This window comes from Xenopus tropicalis, chromosome 6 (assembly GCF_000004195.4).
Source record: "Xenopus tropicalis strain Nigerian chromosome 6, UCB_Xtro_10.0, whole genome shotgun sequence".
Lineage (NCBI taxonomy): Eukaryota > Metazoa > Chordata > Amphibia > Anura > Pipidae > Xenopus > Xenopus tropicalis.
The window spans coordinates 38083265-38102541 of record NC_030682.2 but is presented as its reverse complement, the minus strand read 5'-3'; the positions used below and the strand labels follow the sequence as shown (position 1 = coordinate 38102541).

Sequence of the window (19277 nt, the reverse complement as noted above, 5' to 3'; positions counted from 1 at the left end):
CCCCTGAGCTAGATGATATCACTTAAAATGGTTATTTTTGTTAATGGGCAAATCATTCTTTTAAATAATTGTTTCAACATAAGCTTGGCCCTACAATAACGAAAAAATGCTAACATGTATGGCCAGCTTAAAACTGCAAAATGGAACTTAAAACTGTTGAAGAATGCTGGTTTGTAGCAACGGGGCTAACTACACTTCCCTTGCTCTCACAATTTACAAACCAATGTAAGTATTAAAAAATTTAATCTATAACAGGGAACTTTATGATCTATACTGCTAAGGGGCAATGATATTAGCTTTATATCAATAAGCAGATGGCAACCTTTTCTAAAATCTAGTATGACAGCACCACAGCTCCCCCTTGGTGGCAATAATATTACCACACTTTATGAGGTTAATTATAGAAATTACCCCCATTTGGGGGTCCAATAATACAGTGGATTGAGGTATAAATGGCAAGTAACCTTTAAAGAGGTTGTTCACTTTTAAAGGAGAAGGAAAGGCTAAGTCTCTTGGGGGGCCAAAATGTTAGGCACCCCCAAGTGACTTTAATCGCTTACCTTGTACCCTGGGCTGGTGCCCCTGTTAGGAGAAAAACAGCACCAGCCCGGGGTACCCGTAGTGAGCGCTTCCTTCTTCCTGCTGCGTTAAGCTGTGACTGTGAGTCAGGCGCATGCGCAGTAGAGTGAAAAGCCGACTTCTCTGTTAAAGTTCAGCTTTTCACTCTACTGCGCATGCGCGCGCGGCGATACAGGAAGAAGGAAGCGCTCGCAGCTACCCCGGGCTGGTGCTGTTCTCTCCCAACAGGGACACCACCCCGGGGTAAAAAGTAGGCAATTAAAGTCACTTGGGGGTGCCTGACTTTGCCTTTCCATGCCCTTTAAGTTACCTTTTAGTATGATGTTTATAATTATATTTTGAGACAATCTGCATCTGGTCTTCATCTTTCATTTGTGTTTTTTTTAATTATTTTACTTTTTGTTCAGCAGCTCTCCAGTTTGGAATTTCAGCAGCTATCTGGTTACTAGGATCCAAACTACTTTAGCAACCAGGGCGTGGTTTGAGAGACTGCTACACGAATGAAAGAGAACCTAATAGAAATCTAAGTAACTTTAAGTAACAATAACAGCAGCATTGTAGCCTCACAGAACAATAGTTTTTTTTGGCTGCTGGGGTCAGTGACCCCCATTTAAAAGCTGCAACAAATTAAAAAAACTATAAAAACAAGTCCAGTTAAAAAGTTGCTTAGAATTGATCGCTCTATGGCGTACTAAAAGTTAACATAAAAGTGAACTACCATAAATTCAAGTTTTCCTTTTAAACTAGGTTATAATTTCAGGAGCATGATGCAACCTGAAGGTGTTTAAACAATCTCAAAATGATAATGCTTTGACAAAGGAGTGCAGCAGAGAATGACAAAATTAAGAGCTAACATGGATGATCACTTTATGGATCTGAGTAGCAACCAACAGTCCAGTAAAGTGAAACCATATAGTAAAATCCATCTAAACACCTATAATATGCTTTTAACATAAAAAAATGCCATGTATAGTAAAATATGTTCTGCGTACTGTTGTCATTAGTTATAAATAGTGCTACTGCGTTACATATGTCACTTGACTCAAATGAACATGGGGTTGGAGAATGGGTGGGTCTGAGATGTTAGGGAAATGGGCAAAATGGGGAAATTAAAGCCTTCGGAGAGGGGTGAAGGAAATGAAGGATTTAGCAGCAAAATGCTTTAGGGAGGGAAGGAGATGATGGGCAAATACAAATTTAAATGCCAGTCCCAAGTATGGCTTGTGATTTACCGGATGGCAACCCAAGGTATGCGTCTCGGTTGTCAACTCAAACCCCTTTTTGATCCCTGTGCTTCCAAATTATTCCCTATGGTATAGAAAAATGTTTGCAATTTTGTCACAATCTAATTACCTTGAGGTGCTCCTGGAGCTGGGCCTGGTGTTGCCTTGTAAGGTTTTCATGCTGCTTCTGAAACTCTGCAATTAGAAGTTGCTTCTGTATTTGCTGTTGCTGTTTAATTATTAGAAGCTCCTGCTGCAGCTGTTTCTCTCTCAGAACTGGATCCACAACAGGCATTGCTGTCCTGAGATCGGTCCTTAAGTCTAAAGGGGAGATGGGCTCCAGGCCAATGGGAAACTCAGACTTTATATCTGTTGAGGGTAAAAAAAAAAGAACATTTATTAAAAACTTACCAATAGCAATGAATGTTAAGAAAACAACATTAAAGCTGTAAAAACTGGTTTACTTTCTGCCTAAGCCCTATATATATTTGTTTAGTAGGAGCTTAATACTTGGTGAAGGGGTTTTAAAGCAACATCTTAACACTGGACCATGGACACTGCTTCAAAATGTCCTTTCTCTCCATATTCTGGGGGCAGCACAGCTCTAGAACCAGAATGTGTTTTAAAGGTTAATCTTTCCCTGGGGGATCAGGGCAGCAGAAGACCTCTCCTGCCATGCCATACAGAACGCTTCAGTCCACTTGTCTTGTTAAATTGCCACTGGGATGTAATACATGTGACACATACCCCAGCTGTGGGTAATTGCCTGAGAAGAAGCAATTTCAGTGACATGCAGAAAATGTGCTGTATGTAAAACACTGACAAGGTGTAAATGGTGTCCTACTAAACTAGCAGCACACATCTGCCTATCAGATACCATCAGCAAACATATCCTTAGCTTTCTATCTGGGGACCTTAACTGCACAATGCCACACAACTGGCTGCCAGTTAGATTTACTAAATTGCAAAGGAATATGAAAGCTTGAAAATCAGATACCCAAACAGCAAGGTGCATGTCCATTCATTATTTTGTACCAAACAAAACACATAAAGCTAAAGATACTTCTGCCCCAATTATCAAACTAAAGTATGGATGAGAGACCTGTGGTACCCTGTTGAACTGTAACGTCCAGCATAACCTCACAGCCAGATTGGCTTTCAAATTAAATAAGAATGAGCAAACCAAAATGGCAAATATTCATGATTACTTTGCATCTATGCCCAGTTCTATTTAATCCATAGGTAATTATCAATTCTATAGCCAAAGGGACACCATAATATCACATAAGCAGGGTCATAACTACAGAGGAAGCAGACCATGCAGGTCCAGGAGTGTACAGGGCACAGTAATGTCCAAATTTATTAGCAATTTCAAAATATCCTTGTAGAATTGGTCAACTTAGCAATAGTTGACCAGTAGCATCTACTTATGTCACTGGAGAAGACTAAACATGGAAGAAATTGTACACATGTACAGTCTTTGACTGTGGTCTAAAAAGAAGACAGATACATACTACAGATTAACATAATGCTGTGGATATTAAACACTGAAATAAGACCAAATGTGGTATTTAAAAGGACTGGATACGTTGCTAAGGGTTATTAGTTGCAGATATCTTTCCCACTGCTTCAGATCCAAAAGAAGCTATAATAAACCGACAAAGATGATTATTGTAGAGAAAGGCAAAACATTGGCATAGAAATCAATCCAGCAAGGGTTGCTGGGTAAGTAGCCAGATTAAGGTTCGGATGAAGATGTGCTTGTTATGATAAGAGTACTTAAATGCTAATGCTGCAGGGGGAAAACTTTAGAAAAAAAAGGGGGAATTACAAATGTAAATTCGCAATACCGGCCGGATGGCAACCCTATGTACAACTAATGTTGGGGAGTGTGTGCACCAGCAAAGTAAATGCATACATGGTTATGTAGCAAGAGGTGCAGTGTTTGTAACAGATCTAGTCACATACAGCAACCAATCACCAGAAAGTATTTACTAGTCACCTGTTTAAAAGTTAATTAACCGCTAGTGATAACTGCCTCTGGGCATTTAATCAAATGTGAAAGAGCATGTAATTAGGCATTTTAGTTTCCTTATTACTTTATAATATTTTCACTGACTTGCAACCAGAAATATAGACATATATTTATATTTTTATTGGTCACAGTAAAGTAATAGAAATAGCGATATATTCTAACTTCCACCCACATTAACTCTTCCACCCACTCTTGTGCAAATATCACTATTTCTGCTGGCAACACACATTTATTCAGCCTGTTTTCTAACCTGTATTGTAACCATTTATTAAAACAAATTAAGGATGAACGCTTCCATGCTGGGTAAAAACTATCACCCAAATGGATGATAAAAATACAAAGAATGGTTATCAGAAAATGGCTTCAAAATCATCAACATATTGTAATGTTTTGCAATCTATGAAAAGGTGAATTTTACAGCAGCTTCTTCTTCTCTTTATCAATCCTCTTTACAGGATGTAAATCGCAACTAGTGTAATGTCATGTGCTAAGCAGCCAATCCCAACTGAAACCCCAGTGAAGCTATTAATACTTTCAATAAATATATACCCCTTTATCACAAGTTACAGAGAGAAGTACTTTTTTCCAGAATTGCCAGCCATTATACAAAAGAATGTGGTTACAGTGTATTGTGTGTTATTTAACTGGGAAACAATGGCAGGGTTTGGGAGTAAAGGATCCAACTGTAGCCACTACCAAGTAGTCCAAGAAGATTAACACCATTTTGATTTAGTTTACTCAACAGTGGCAATTATAAATCCCTATATATTAAAGCTCCCAGAGCAGCAGTTCTCAAACTCTAGGGCTGCCCTCCCTCAGGGGTGGCTTGTAACAGGGGTACTGGGAGCTCACCCTGAAGGCCATGTAGAGTGCTGCTTTTCTAAATAGCCAAAAAATCCCAGCTTGAAGGTCAATTAAGGTGAGGTTTGGGGTGAAAAGTTATAACGGATACACTAATGTTTTGTTATGAACTAAAGGGAGTCCTGATAGTACCTCAAAGGGACAACTCCGACAACCACTGCCACAGGGGAATATGAAAATGATATGAGCAAAATATTGTGCTTCTACATTTCTACAATAGCTGCATAGCCATTCATAATGTCATATCACTGATTATTTTGGTTTATACAATATTTTTAATATTTATACAAATATCACAAGTCCCCATACTTTTTAACTTAGATGTTTTAGAGTTTTTTTTAACATTTCTATTGACCACACATACAACAGAAACAAGAACTAGAATTTTCCCTTGCGAATGCTGTGAGGATACAGAATGTAAATACAGAGTTAGCAACATATTAAATTGTTAGTTGTAAAGTCAAGGACAAATAGGTTTGCAGGACAGCCAAACTAGGTCCTGGAAGCATTTTCTGTGCTGCTTTATATGTGACAATAGTTCTGAGACATATCATCCCCATGCTTAGGTTATTTTTTGCAAATCAATGTCAATATCTGGTGTATGCCATTTTTAAACTACCAATGGAAACATATCAATCTAACACTACAGGCACTCCAATTAAGAAAACAATGAAATAAAGATACAGAGAAACAAATCCTGTACATGTATGTCTCAGCATGCAGTAAAATAAGCAGAATTGCGCTGTAGGGAAATTAAAGAAAATGAACTGTTGATTTGTGCAAGATATGAAAACACATTTGAACGCGCTACTAAGCACATCACTAACTGCATGGGAGAAATGTATAATTAGAGATGACATCAATAAACCATCTTTGCTTAGAAAGATAATTGCAGGTATTAACATGGAAAGAAAACACAGGGAATAATGGGGCAAATGATTTACAGGAGAAGTGAGGAAAATCACTATAAACAGGTGCAATAAAATCCATTAAACAAGTAATTTTACATACACTGAATACCATAGGCAATATCAGAATTTAGCATAAGTGCAGCATTCAGCTGGAGTCAAGCAAAGGCTCAGAGTGATGGGCTACTGCTCCAATAAGCATGTCACATTTTAGTGCTCATATGTATGGCGTTCAACATTTGCCAAAAGGCACCAATCAACATTAGTATCTCCTTATTCTCTTGGCTATTATTGAGCTGTGTCGCTGAAGCTAAGAGTCTGCAGGAGCAATATCATTAAATGCATGTAAATTTTTTTAAAAAGACTGATTTAATTTTAGAGCAAAGTGAAACTCTGTTGCAGTGAATAGCAGTTATAGGCTTAGGGCTCTGGCACACGGGGGAGATTAGTCGCCCGCGATAAAACTCCCTGTTCACGGGCGTCTAATCTCCCCGAGTTGCCTACCCCTGCCATCCCACCGGCGAACATGTAAGTCGCCGGCGGGATGGCAGACGCGGCGGGGCAATTTCAGGGAATCACCGAAAAAGACTCGTGAGTCTTTTTCGGCGATTTGCGCGAAATCGCGCCGCCGCGTCTGCCATCCCGCCGGCGACTTACATGTTCGCCGGTGGGATGACAGGGGTAGGCAACTCGGGGAGATTAGACGCCCGTGAACAGGGAGTTTTATCGCGGGCAACTGATCTCCCCCGTGTGCCAGAGCCCTTATTATCCAGAATGCTTGGGATCTGGGTTTTCCAGATAAGGGGCGTTTCTGTCATTTGGATCACCATAACTAAAGTCTGCTAAAAATCATCTAAACATTGAATAAATCTAATAGGATTGTCCACCAATGTGAACTCATACAGCTTAATTTTCATCAAGTACAAATACAAGGTACTGTTTTATTATTCTAGAAAAAAGGGGATTATTCTTAAAAACGATAATTATTTTTTAAAAATGGGCTCTATGGGAGATGGCCTTCCCATAATTCATCGCTTTCTGGGTAATAGATTGCCAGATAAGGGATCCCATATGTGTGTGTTAAAAAGTTAAAAAAAAAAAAAGTTAAAAGTGCCATAGGTGTGGTCGTCTTACTTCAGACAAGTATAGGCCCCTTTTATGATACCATCATTGGTCCATCACATCAGCCAATTTGGAATACCAACCTGCTAATACAGTAAAGCTTTACATGTATCTACAAGGCTTTGCAATGCACATTAGTCTATAATACATTAAATTACATTTGGCACTTGTTGCAAACAGCATGCACCTGAGTTTTCTTATACATAAATAAACCAACATTCCATTTAGGAAATGGACACAAACTAGAGCAGGAGCCAACAAGAAAGCATTTTATCAGAAAACTGTAATATCAAGTCTCTGTTCCCTGCGATCAAAATGCAAAAAGATGTTTTGACTTTCAGCCCCTTTTTTTCTCAGCTGAAACAATTGCGTCTAAACTGTTTGGTTTCCAGACGAATCATTAGGTGGTGAAAAATCACCCTTAACTCACAAAAACTACCCTTGATTATAAATAATAGCCATAGATTGGAACTTAGAAGCATGCAGGGACCCAGCCCTCCATCCAATTTATTCAGCAGCAATCCACATTCCATTTGTCTAGACTAAATATAGCAGCGTTTACACAAGAAATCAATAGTACTTGCTGAGAGCAGTGCAAATGCATGAATATTTCATCAAACGGAGAGAGCGAGAGAGGGGTTGATGGCAATCAGTAAGCTGACAGCTACGTGTAGGCAGACTTGGGCCCTCTGGATGAGTCACACGGACCTTGGACAATGGCTGCCTCCCTGGAATCCACAATCATATTGAATGCCTCTCTCTATTTTTAGCAATAATTGTGTTTGCGAGTGGCAAAGCCTTATCATTTTGAAGCGTGATTTTTTTTTCTCTAGATCTACTATGACAGGATAATAAGCTTGGCACTCAGCAATAACAGTAACTCAATACAGGTACTAGTTACAGCTGAATGTTGCCTCTGTTAGACTGCATCAGATTCCCAGGTTACTCACAAAGGCAGAGCATAGATAAAGCAACTTAATGAATGAATAATAATCAACAAAGTAACCCTTGAATTAACCCTTGGATGAAGCAGCATCAGATTTATAAGAATGAAGAGAACAGATATTTAAATGAAAAGCAAATTATTTAGGGCAATGGCATACGGGTAGTTTTGCTGCCTGCACTAAATCTCCTCCATTGTTGGTGATCAAACATCCAAAGAAAACGCAGAGAACAGAAATTGCTTATGTTATACATTCCATCTAACCCCAGTGAAAAGGTATCAATGTACATTTGGTTGCTCCCAATGTCTCAGTTGACACCATCCTTAAGGTTTTGGTGTGAGATTATTAGGGACACTCCTAATTAGTGCAGGTTCCTTGGCTCTAATGATTGTAAACGGATTGCATATAAATTAAATGTAATTCATGCAGCCCTTCTGGTTGGTCTTTCTAGTGTGCATTTAATGCAATTTCTCAGTGGCTCTGGTGAGTGTATTTTATAATCATAAATCCTGGTTATGGGAATAGGTGTGACACCACTGCAAATGATTGCAATCAGAAACACTCAATGGTCTATATAAAAAAGTGGAACACATTTTTAATCAGCCCCCCATGTAAACAATTAGAAACAACATCAGACAAATTGGGTATATCTGTAGATACAGTGGCTAGCAAAAGTATTCGGCCCGCTTGAACTTTTCCACATTTTGTCACATTACAGCCACAAACATGAATCCATTTTATTGGAATTCCACGTGAAAGACCAATACAAAGTGGTGTACACGTGGGAAGTGGAACGAAAATCATACATGATTCCAAATAAATAACTGCAAAGTGGGATGTGCATAATTATTCAGCCCCCTTTGGTCTGAGTACAGTCAGTTGCCCATAGACATTGCCTGATGAGTGCTAATGACTAAATAGAGTGCACCTGTGTGTAATCTAATGTCAGTACAAATACAGCTGCTCTGTGACGGCCTCAGAGGTTGTCTAAGAGAATATTGGGAGCAACAACACCATGAAGTCCAAAGAACACACCAGACAGGTCAGGAATAAAGTTATTGAGAAATTTAAAGCAGGCTTAGGCTACAAAAAGATTTCCAAAGCCTTGAACATCCCACGGAGCACTGTTCAAGCGATCATTCAGAAATGGAAGGAGTATGGCACAACTGTAAACCTACCAAGACAAGGCCGTCCACCTAAACTCACAGGCCGAACAAGGAGAGCGCTGATCAGAAATGCAGCCAAGAGGCCCATGGTGACCCTGGACGAGCTGCAGAGATCTACAGCTCAGGTGGGGGAATCTGTCCATAGGACAACTATTAGTCGTGCACTGCACAAAGTTGGCCTTTATGGAAGAGTGGCAAGAAGAAAGCCATTGTTAACAGAAAACCATAAGAAGTCTCGTTTGCAGTTTGCCACAAGCCATGTGGGGGACACAGCACACATGTGGAAGAAGGTGCTCTGGTCAGATGAGACCAAAATGGAACTTTTTGGCCAAAATGCAAAACGCTATGTGTGGCGGAAAACTAACACTGCACATCACTCTGAACACACCATCCCCACTGTCAAATATGGTGGTGGCAGCATCATGCTCTGGGGGTGCTTCTCTTCAGCAGGGACAGGGAAGCTGGTCAGAGTTGATGGGAAGATGGATGGAGCCAAATACAGGGCAATCTTGGAAGAAAACCTCTTGGAGTCTGCAAAAGACTTGAGACTGGGGCGGAGTTTCACCTTCCAGCAGGACAACGACCCTAAAGATAAAGCCAGGGCAACAATGGAATTGTTTAAAACAAAACATATCCATGTGTTAGAATGGCCCAGTCACAGTCCAGATCTAAATCCAATCAAGAATCTGTGGCAAGATCTGAAAACTGCTGTTCACAAACGCTGCCCATCTAATCTGACTGAGCTGGAGCTGTTTTGCAAAGAAGAATGGGCAAGGATTTCAGTCTCTAGGTGTGCAAAGCTGGTAGAGACATAACCTAAAAGACTGGCAGCTGTAATTGCAGCAAAAGATGGTTCTACAAAGTATTGACTCAGGGGGCTGAATAATTACGCACACCCCACTTTGCAATTATTTATTTGTAAAAAATGTTTGGAATCATGTATGATTTTCGTTCCACTTCTCACGTGTACACCACTTTGTATTGTTCTTTCACGTGGAATTCCAATAAAATTGACTCATGTTTGTGGCTGTAATGTGACAAAATGTGAAAAAGTTCAAGGGGGCCGAATACTTTTGCAAGCCACTGTATGTCATAACTATTGACCCAGCAATAAAATACAATGAAAACGATTTAAAGTACTACTTATTACAGGCAGGACTGTATAGTGGGTAATCTGGCCACAAAGGATGCCCGCACATGGAGCCTGCAATTTTACCACACTGTCTATCTAACCACAGTGTCTATATAACCCCAGTGCCTATGCCTTATAAAGAAGGGCATTAACCTTAAATTTACAGATACATTCAACTTCAGGGGCAGAGCGATTCATTATTATTATTACTTAAAAATTCCCTGTGGGATGTAAAGCAAAATTATCAGTATAATGATCAGAGTATAAATGATTATATATATTTTGTATTCATGAAAGATTTTTTTTTATAAGTGATAATTTAGTTGTCAGTGCAATCAAATGAAAATGATAAAAAAAACATATTTGAATAACCCACAAAGGCATCATATAATAAAGGATGCTTAGTAGTAACACCAACTAGGAAAATAGGAAACAACACTTTTGATGTCATAATTAGTGATGTGCGAAATGTTTCGCCAGGCATGGATTCGCGGCGAATTTCCGCATTTCGTCATTGGCGTATTGTTTCACGAAACGGATGAAAAAATTTGCCGCGGAAAAATTCGCCGCACATCCAAAAATTGTCACGGGCGTCAAAAGAATAGCCGCGGGCGACAAAAGAATAGCTGCGGGCAACAAAAGAATAGTCGTGACATTTTCGCCGTTTCGAGAATCTTTTCAAAGATTCGCGCATTTTTTCGGCGAAGCAAAACAGATCAGATTCGTTCATCACTAGTCATAATGATGGTCTTACACTGACCTGTTTACAAATTGTTCATCCCACAGGACCCTTGGACAGATATAAAGACAATATGGCAATGCATAGACTTGGCCAGTGTTTTCCAATTAAGGCGGGTATAAATTACACTTCTCCATATTTTAATAGTAATGAAAAATAAAGGAAGGTTGTTTTTTTTTTCCTTAAGAAAAGATGCCAACCCTATGAACTGAGCCAACATGTCGGATCAGTCTCTCATGCACAGAATTGTATACTGTACATCAGACATTGACTGAATTGTCCAATCCATCTGTGTGTGTTTTTCACACAAAAGCAATGTTTAAATGTATCTGCTTCCTTTAGAAATACATCTTCAAAACAAATTTCTTAGTCTTAGTTTAATTCTATTGGGTTTACTGAGCCGTTAACCAACATTCAGATTTTTTTTTTCTTTTACAATTTGGATTTTTTTAGTACCTTTAGTACCTTTAGTTACTATGCACCAAGCGTCTAAAAATCCAAATCAGACAACTCGCCAGCTAAAACTTGTAGTCAATAGCAGATGTCCCTTCCCTTCCCTGAAGGATATTTCTTTCTTCTTTGAAACCTTAGAGGTTTTCAGATTTTTGATGCTGGTTTTTTGTGCAACAATTTAAAAGTTTGAATTGTCAGAGGTTTTGGTGCACCATTGCACCTGTTGAAAAAGTCGCAGTTTCGTGACTTTTCTGCGACATTTGTGGAAACAAGTTTATTTAAATTTTAAAGTAACAAAAATGAGAAAAGCTAGAGTTTTAGTATATCTGCCCCTTACATTTTTATTCTATGCTATCTGTAGCTCTCTATATGCTGCTTCAGACTTGGTACAGGGCTGCTGTCCAAAACATCAGTGTATCATATAATGTTGTACTGGCCAGCTACTGTTATTCCCAGGATTCCCTAGGAGGTGTAGTAACATCTGAAAGACCATAGGTTAGATATCGTCACAATAACATAAACAACATTATAATGTTTTTGCACATTTTAATAAAATGTAACGTCTCCTTTTATCAGAAACAAGGGCCAAGGGGCCCTTCTGCAACTAAGGCCCCAGGACAAAATACCTATTTGCCCTGCTGTCTGCTGTGAATCATATCCTATTTATAGCAGCCAGCTAAACATTACTTTGTGTGTAGAGCTTTGTACAAACAGCTGCAGTTCCTTTAGTAGAAAGCCCTAAGGTGCAAGGGCTATTTATAAATTGCTGTGCCTCAAAACGACTCCTTCCCCTATTTCCATTTGCTTATCTGATGTTGAGCAAGCCAGCAGACGTAGCAGACACATGTTAATGCAATTTAACATGCCAGCAGGTGCAGACGGTATTAATAATGTGTCAGGCATTTCAGAATACTGGTTCCGTACAATATTCGCAAAATGTAACATCTCATAAACTATTTTTGTACAGATTTTTTGCTTTTAACAGTAAAATGCGTCTAAAATTAGATTAGCAAAAATGTTCTACATTAAATCATACAGTCAGGATACATTAAAAAAACAACTGCATTTAAGAAGGCTCCTTTGGCTTTAATGCCGTGTAGGGAAAGGAAATAGTGTTATCACGTAAAAAGGGGAAGTGCACCAAAAAGTTATATTGTCTTTTTTACCTTATATGGACAACAAATGAGAGATAAATAAGAGCATTTTTTTTTTACTTTTTGTTTTCATTGCCATCCACTTTTTTGTTTTCATATTAATTACCAATTACATTTAACTTGCAGCATTATACTTTGCTACATCTCAAACATCAGACCAGTGCTTATGAGATGCTACCCACATTCAGCCATTATTCAGCCATTACCATTTCAACTTTTCACCAACCTTCGTCAGGACCCCCCAAAATGTTGAGCTGGGAATGGCTGAATAAATGGGTTAACCACCCACAATATTAGTGCGTGCATCTCCAGTTTTATTGCAAATTGCAATAAGTCTTGTATATTTGTTCACATTACTTTAAAGTGGACCTGTCACCCAGACATGAAAATCTGTATAATAAAAGTCCTGTTCAAATTAAACATGAAACCCAAATTCATTTTTATATTAACACTTCCAAACCCATTATAAAGGCATTTAAAAATCACAGCTGTCAATCATATATTGCTTGCCCCGCCTCTATGCCTTAGGCATAGAGGCGGGGCAGACAGTAACTTTAGCTTTCCATTCAGCACTTCCTAGATGTCACTGCACATCTCACTTTTCCCCTCCCTCCTCCTTATCTAACTGTGTAGCCAGTGCATGGGCCTGGGCATCAGGTCCCCCATTCTGGCACATACACAAGATTTTGGCATGATACAAAGCTTGCCTTAATAACAGTGCCCACAAAATGGAGCCTGCCTGCCTGCTTGCTTTGATTGAGTAATTCCAAGACGGAAGGAAACAAGATTTATATTATTTATATAGAGTAAGTAAAGTTTATTTTGCTCAACTAACAATACAGAAAATAATTTGGACTTATTTCTTAGGGTGACAGGTCCGCTTTAATTGTCTATGTAAAAATAATGTGTCCTGCTCCATATCATATTGCAAAGTATATTAACATAGTGAATGATATGCAGCCTAACTAGCTTAACCTGGCAGGGTAACATGAAGTGATGAGACAATACGAAGATAGCCATGACCTAAAACCCTGATATAGACAATGGAGTCACTGAAAAGTTTTGTAGACGGCTCATGTTCTCTTCTGCCACCTTCTCCATTCAGTATGTGATTAAACTCTGGGATAGCTAAGCATGGCAATGGCACAGAACCAATGTCTTTACGTTCCTCTTCCTTTTTTATGCCTGGCACTAAGTGAAATCTGCATATAGCCATAAATTTATTTCATGGTTGAATATAGTGCTGTGGATTTATTTTTGCATTACACAAAATTTATTATTACAATAAATAATAAGTCTAAAGAACCTTCCTCCACAATTCCTCCACCAGGTATAAGTAGGGTGGTTGACTGAGGCAGTGGAATAGCCACCATCAGTCCCAACATTTGCAGGCAGGTCACTAATAGGAAAGGTCAAGGGGTGAAATGACTGCTCTAATTGGCAATTTGTTGGTTTTTGGCTAACTAAGCAGTCCACCTAATGCATGGTGCAGCCCTATAAATACATGCTTGATAATGGTGATATTTTTAAAGATCATTTGGATTTTAATCTAATTATTAAAGTTTGTGTCTTAAATGAACTTTAGCCCACTTGTTTATGGCCCCCTAGTCCAATGACTGGCAAATTCTATCCCCCTTAGAGAATATCTCCTCGGAGTTTCCTTTTGTGGTAAATTATGTATGATACTTGGACTTGAATGGTTCTGGTTATTAAAACTCGGGAATACCCTGCACAAGCTATATTATATATATATTGGAGCCAACATATTAAAAAAAGTGAGAGAGTAAAAACAAAAAAAGAGTAAAGAGAATTAATTAATGCAGATTTAACCACTAACAATGAGTTTCAGTTAAAAACGCAGCACCTTAGAAGTGATGTGATCAAAATGTAAAAATTGTTCAAGGTCATTATAAACATACATTCCTTTTGCAGGATAGGTTACAAGAGGTTGATGGGTGAGTCTGGAAGAAAGGAATTTCACTATGAGCATCACAAAGGGCACTGGCAAGAACCACTGAGAAAAATAACAATGATGTTTCAGATTAAAAATGCGTTGGATGCCTTTCAACCATGAACATAATACAAAAACAGTGAAATTACTGATCCAAACAATTTTCCAAATTTGTGGTCGATGATACCCTATTTTAACTACTACACAAGGTATATTGGGTATAGAGATTTTAAGGTGAATGGTGCCAAATCTTTTCCAGCCTTGTTTATTATATTACTATAGAAATGTGCACTTTTATTACTAAACTAAAACAGGGCCACACAATCATAGACAGTATGCAGGGTTTGTAAAGGGAAGCTTGGGTTAAAATACCGGTTTCTTGCAGTGTTTACCACATGTTTAGCCACCACTTTATTAATAATAATAATAATACTACTACACAAGAAACTGTGTATAATACCCTAAGAGGAAGTAACCAAGTATCCCTTTCCCTCTGCAGATTTGCATGGCAAATCCACATCAGCTGCACCAAGTATCTCATTTCTGTATGAAGCAAGTACAATTCAAATCACTCTGGCCCAACCCAGTTGGCTCAGCTGTATTACTTTTATCTTCCCAACATACAGCAGGGGTGGGGATACCTAACCAACAGCCCAAAGGATGTGCAGCTGTTTTGCTTGTTTCTGGAGAAGGCCCATTCTATGCCACACTTCACTCAAGTGTTCTGAAAAGTACTTCCTGGGGACACTTCTTACTGGCAGTGTTTGCACAGGTGCAGAACAGTTGGATGGTAGCCCATCTCCAGCGGCTATGAACACTAGCCCTCAAAACACAAAGTCACATCACAAAAGTGAGTTCCCAATGACATTCCATGACTGTGCTGTCTATAGTACAAGCAATAAAAATATTTTTGTTCAACACTGTAGAAAGTTTGTCTGTACAGAAATTGGGTAACCATCACGTTCGTGGTTCCTTAAATTAAGGGAGACATTTCTTGAGCATTACAGTGTATTTTGATCCTGAATTGTTAGCATTTTTGCCTAATATATGGCCAAAATGGATATCCAAATGCAGTATTTATCAACTTTTCAAAACACTAAATTGTAGATTTTTTTTTGTTTGAATCAGTATTTGAAATCAGTGTTTATCTATCCTTTTTTTTGTTCTCTGCATTGATCATTCTCACTCTTCAAACATGAAAAATGGATCAGCAGCTAGCAGATTAATAGAGCTGTAAAGAAAAATGTAAGCACCTGTACAGAAACAGACATAACTAATTATTACAAATTATTGAATACTGAAAAGTTGCTTAGAATTAAATTTTCATTAAAAAAATTAGGGTGGATTTGTAATTTGAATTATTCACACTATTCCTTTTCCTTTTAAGGCCCATATAGGGTTGCATCAGAGAGAGGGATGACGAGGTTATGGAGTGGAGTAATTAAATCAGGCCTGGGGAGATAGTTGGTAGACAATGATATTACTAGGCAAGGCAGCGACGGAGCTTGTGGGTTGTGTAGGTAGAACAGGGAAGGGGATCCCTTTTAGTTTTGTCTTAGTTTCAGGACCATCATCTTGTCAGAGTAACTCCTGTTTGCTTAGCTAATAACAAAATTACATATTTAAGAAAACATTATGGCGGTTCTCCCCCAAACTTCACCCTAACCAAAACTTCAGATCGGGCCCTACCAGGCATTGCTTTAGGCACCTTTAAGCTAGAAACCACTACACTAGGGTACGGGAGCCAATTAAAACAAGCATAACACTATTTGAGCAGAGAGCGCCCTGATCAGAATTAAACTTAAAGGAGAATGCAAGTCAAAACTTAAAAAGCATACTGCCCAATAGTCCTCCTATTGTTTAGTAAAAACGCCACACTTTTGGCTCACCTAATCAAATATTTACTCAGTCACACTTACTTCACATTTTCTAGAACAGGCAGCCATCTCTAAAAATACTGCACATGTGTTTCATTCCCTCCCCCCCTCCCTTCTGCCAGATCCGCTTCTGATTGGCTGGTGGGCATGTGTAGCTCAGAACAGGAGACAGGATCAAGTTAGACACATGCTCAGAGAATAGGAAGGCTGCCGCTGGCAGCCTACAGGAAGGGGAGAGAGATTTCAGTGATGTCACTGTAGGCTTCACACTGCTGTAGGCTGCCAGCACCATATCTCAGAGAAGCAAGCAGGGATATGGGAATTTAGATATGCAGTAAGTACTTAAAAAGAATGGCTTTAGACTTACTTTTAATTTATATTAACCTTTCATTGTCCTTTAAGGCAGTTTGGATGTCTATGTTATTGACAATGAATTGGAGCATTACTTGTCAGCCATGTTTGGCCTTGTATAATTTGGAGGACACAGTCTGCTTATTATAGTCCCCTGCATCTGTCATGTGCCTATTTAGGAGTAGGGATGTGGCTGGAACGCAGTTTTGCTATGTCAGATATTTGAAAATCTTCAAGAAAGTTCTATATAATGAAGCAGTGCTTAAACCATTCCTAATTAGTGCCTAACAAATTCTATGGGTGGTTGTTTCAAATCTGTTTTAAACCCCTTTGGCAAAGATAGAAGCCAGAACTGTAATAGCATTAATTTTGCATAGTGTTTGTTGAATATTAAAATATTTAAAGGTGGGATCATCTCTATTTCTAATAAAAATATAGACATCATAAAATAATACGAGGGATGCTTGCAACATCTGGAGGACTTTTGGACATGCCTGATATGGCAACTATATTAGTTTTATCACTTGCACAAATAATCACCCTGCCAGTCACTGTACATTTTGGGTACCTGCCCAGTGCAGTAGAACATCCATAGGGAAGGAAAAATGTACTATCACTTCTGTCAACAAGGGAATCAGGGACCGAAACCAGCGTCTCATGAGAGCAAAGGTAGCAGCCCACATGGCAGTAGCAGCAGCAGCTAAGTATAGTGATTAATGCTTTCATATACCTGTAATTTTTAGCACAGCCTGTTCTTAATGGTTTGGCTGGGATTTTCAAGCCAAGAGGTTTTCTAACTATTTTCGGTTTTGAGAGCTAAGCATTTTCCATCTATCAGTCTGCTGAAACACTCTTCCATTTTTTTGTTTAAGTCAAACCACTAGATTTATTTTGTGCATACTTTCAAGCTGCAGTGGTATTATCTCTGTGGTGAAATGCTGCAGGGAATTCCTTTCACACAGGAGTCTGCCTTCCTTCCTCTTGGAATTGTTCTCATAATACCAAGATGGAATGATTGCCAAAGCCTGTGTGTTTTAGGGCAGGTGGCACGCAGTCTAAGTGTAACCCTTTTCAGAGCTGTTCTGACTGTATTCCATTGAGAGGAGGTTTCTGCTGGGCTTCCAGCTGGTGATGAACTAGAATTCTTAGCATGTCCTGACAGGGGTGTGCTGGAAGCTGCAGTTCAACAACAGCTATGGAGACACAGGATAGGTTGCCTTGACTAAAGCAAGTGCTGTTTTGAAGAAACCGGAACCTAAAGCTGGCCATACACGGGCAGATCCGCTCGCTTGGCGATGTCGCCAAGCGAGCGGATCTTCACCCGATATCCCCACCTACGGACGGTTGGCCAGGCCCCTCAGTTCTGCCCCTACACGGGCCGATAAGCTGCCGAATCGGTCCAAGGGACCGATATCGCCAGCTAGAATCGGCCCGTGTATGGGGACCTTAAATCCTTACAGGGATGCTGGGTAATGGTTTGCAAATATCTCTTTCTCTATACTATGTCTATATCACAGTCTTTCAGCAACAGATCCAAAATGTAGGCAGAAATGGCAAAAACTCTTTTTGTTTTAGTTATATGGTTTGGAGTTCAAGGGCCATACATGCAACAGCCCTCAATTATTCTCTCATTTCCTACACAGTTATCCTTAACTGCATTTACAGAGTGCCCAGCCACAGCAAATCAGCCAGAATATACAAATGCAGCTAAATGTGGGCATGCACAGACTATGGGGCACATTTACTAACCCACGAACGGGTCGAAATGAGTCCGATTGCGTTTTTTTCGTAATGATCCGTATTTTGCGATTTTTTCGTATTTTTTGCGATTTTTTTCGGCGTCTTTACGAATTTTTCGTTACCAATACGATTTTTGCGTAAAAACGCGAGTTTTTCGTAGCCATTACGAAAGTTGCGTAAAATCTGGCGATTTTTCGTAGCGTTAAAACTTGCGCAAAAAGTTGCGATTTTTTCGTAGCGTTAAAACTTACGCGAAACTTCGCACCTTTTAAGTTTTAACGCTACGAAAAAGGCGCAACTTTTCGCGTAAGTTTTAACGCTACGGAAAAATCGGGCGATTTTACGCAACTTTCGTAATGGCTACGAAAAACTCGCGTTTTTACGCAAAAATCGTATTGGTAACGAAAAATTCGTAAAGACGCCGAAAAAATCGCAAAAAATACGAAAAAGTCGCAAAATGTTCGTTTTCAAGTCGGAACTTTTCCAATTCGGGTCGGATTCGTGGGTTAGTAAATCAACCCCTATGTATGCTAAGAATACAGTTATAGTACCACATATATAAAGCATTTGGACATGCCAATGCACCCAACCAGTGTATGGCCTGCTGGATTGCATACATTATTGTTAGGTTGGGAACAGGTGAGTGGCTGGCACGTAGGAGCCTAAGTGCTTGGTAACATGATTTTTCCATGTTTGGTGTTTAGAAGAACCAGAAATACATAATGCACTCAGAACTTGAAACTTGAACAGATGACAATAATGAAGCAGAAGACAACCTGAAGACAAGTCCATATAACAAGCCAGAGGTCGGGGGCAGACTGCAAGCTGAAGCAAGTCAGTATAAAGAGGCGAGAGGTCTTGGCGGGCAGAAGGCAATACAAGCCGTGGAACAGACCAGGGGTCAAAACCAGGAGATTTGATAAAAGAATGTGTAGCAAGAACAAGGGACTAACAATACTGAGGAACAAGCAGGAACAGCGCAAATCAGGAACTCAGGCACAAGGGGCTAGAACACAGACATGAGTCAATGAACTAGCAACAG

General features: G+C 39.3%; 1 protein-coding gene across 4 annotated transcripts in view; it reads right to left on the bottom strand.

Moving 5' to 3' along the window:
* Positions 1 to 19277, bottom strand: part of hdac9 (histone deacetylase 9) — a 278731-nt gene that overhangs the window by 61543 nt on the left and 197911 nt on the right. For all 4 annotated transcript variants that reach the window (XM_031903789.1, XM_031903790.1, XM_004915413.4 and 1 more), the window contains one exon: positions 1933 to 2171. In XM_031903789.1, coding sequence (XP_031759649.1) covers positions 1933 to 2171 — 239 coding nt within the window. The remainder of the gene's footprint in view (positions 1 to 1932; positions 2172 to 19277) is intronic.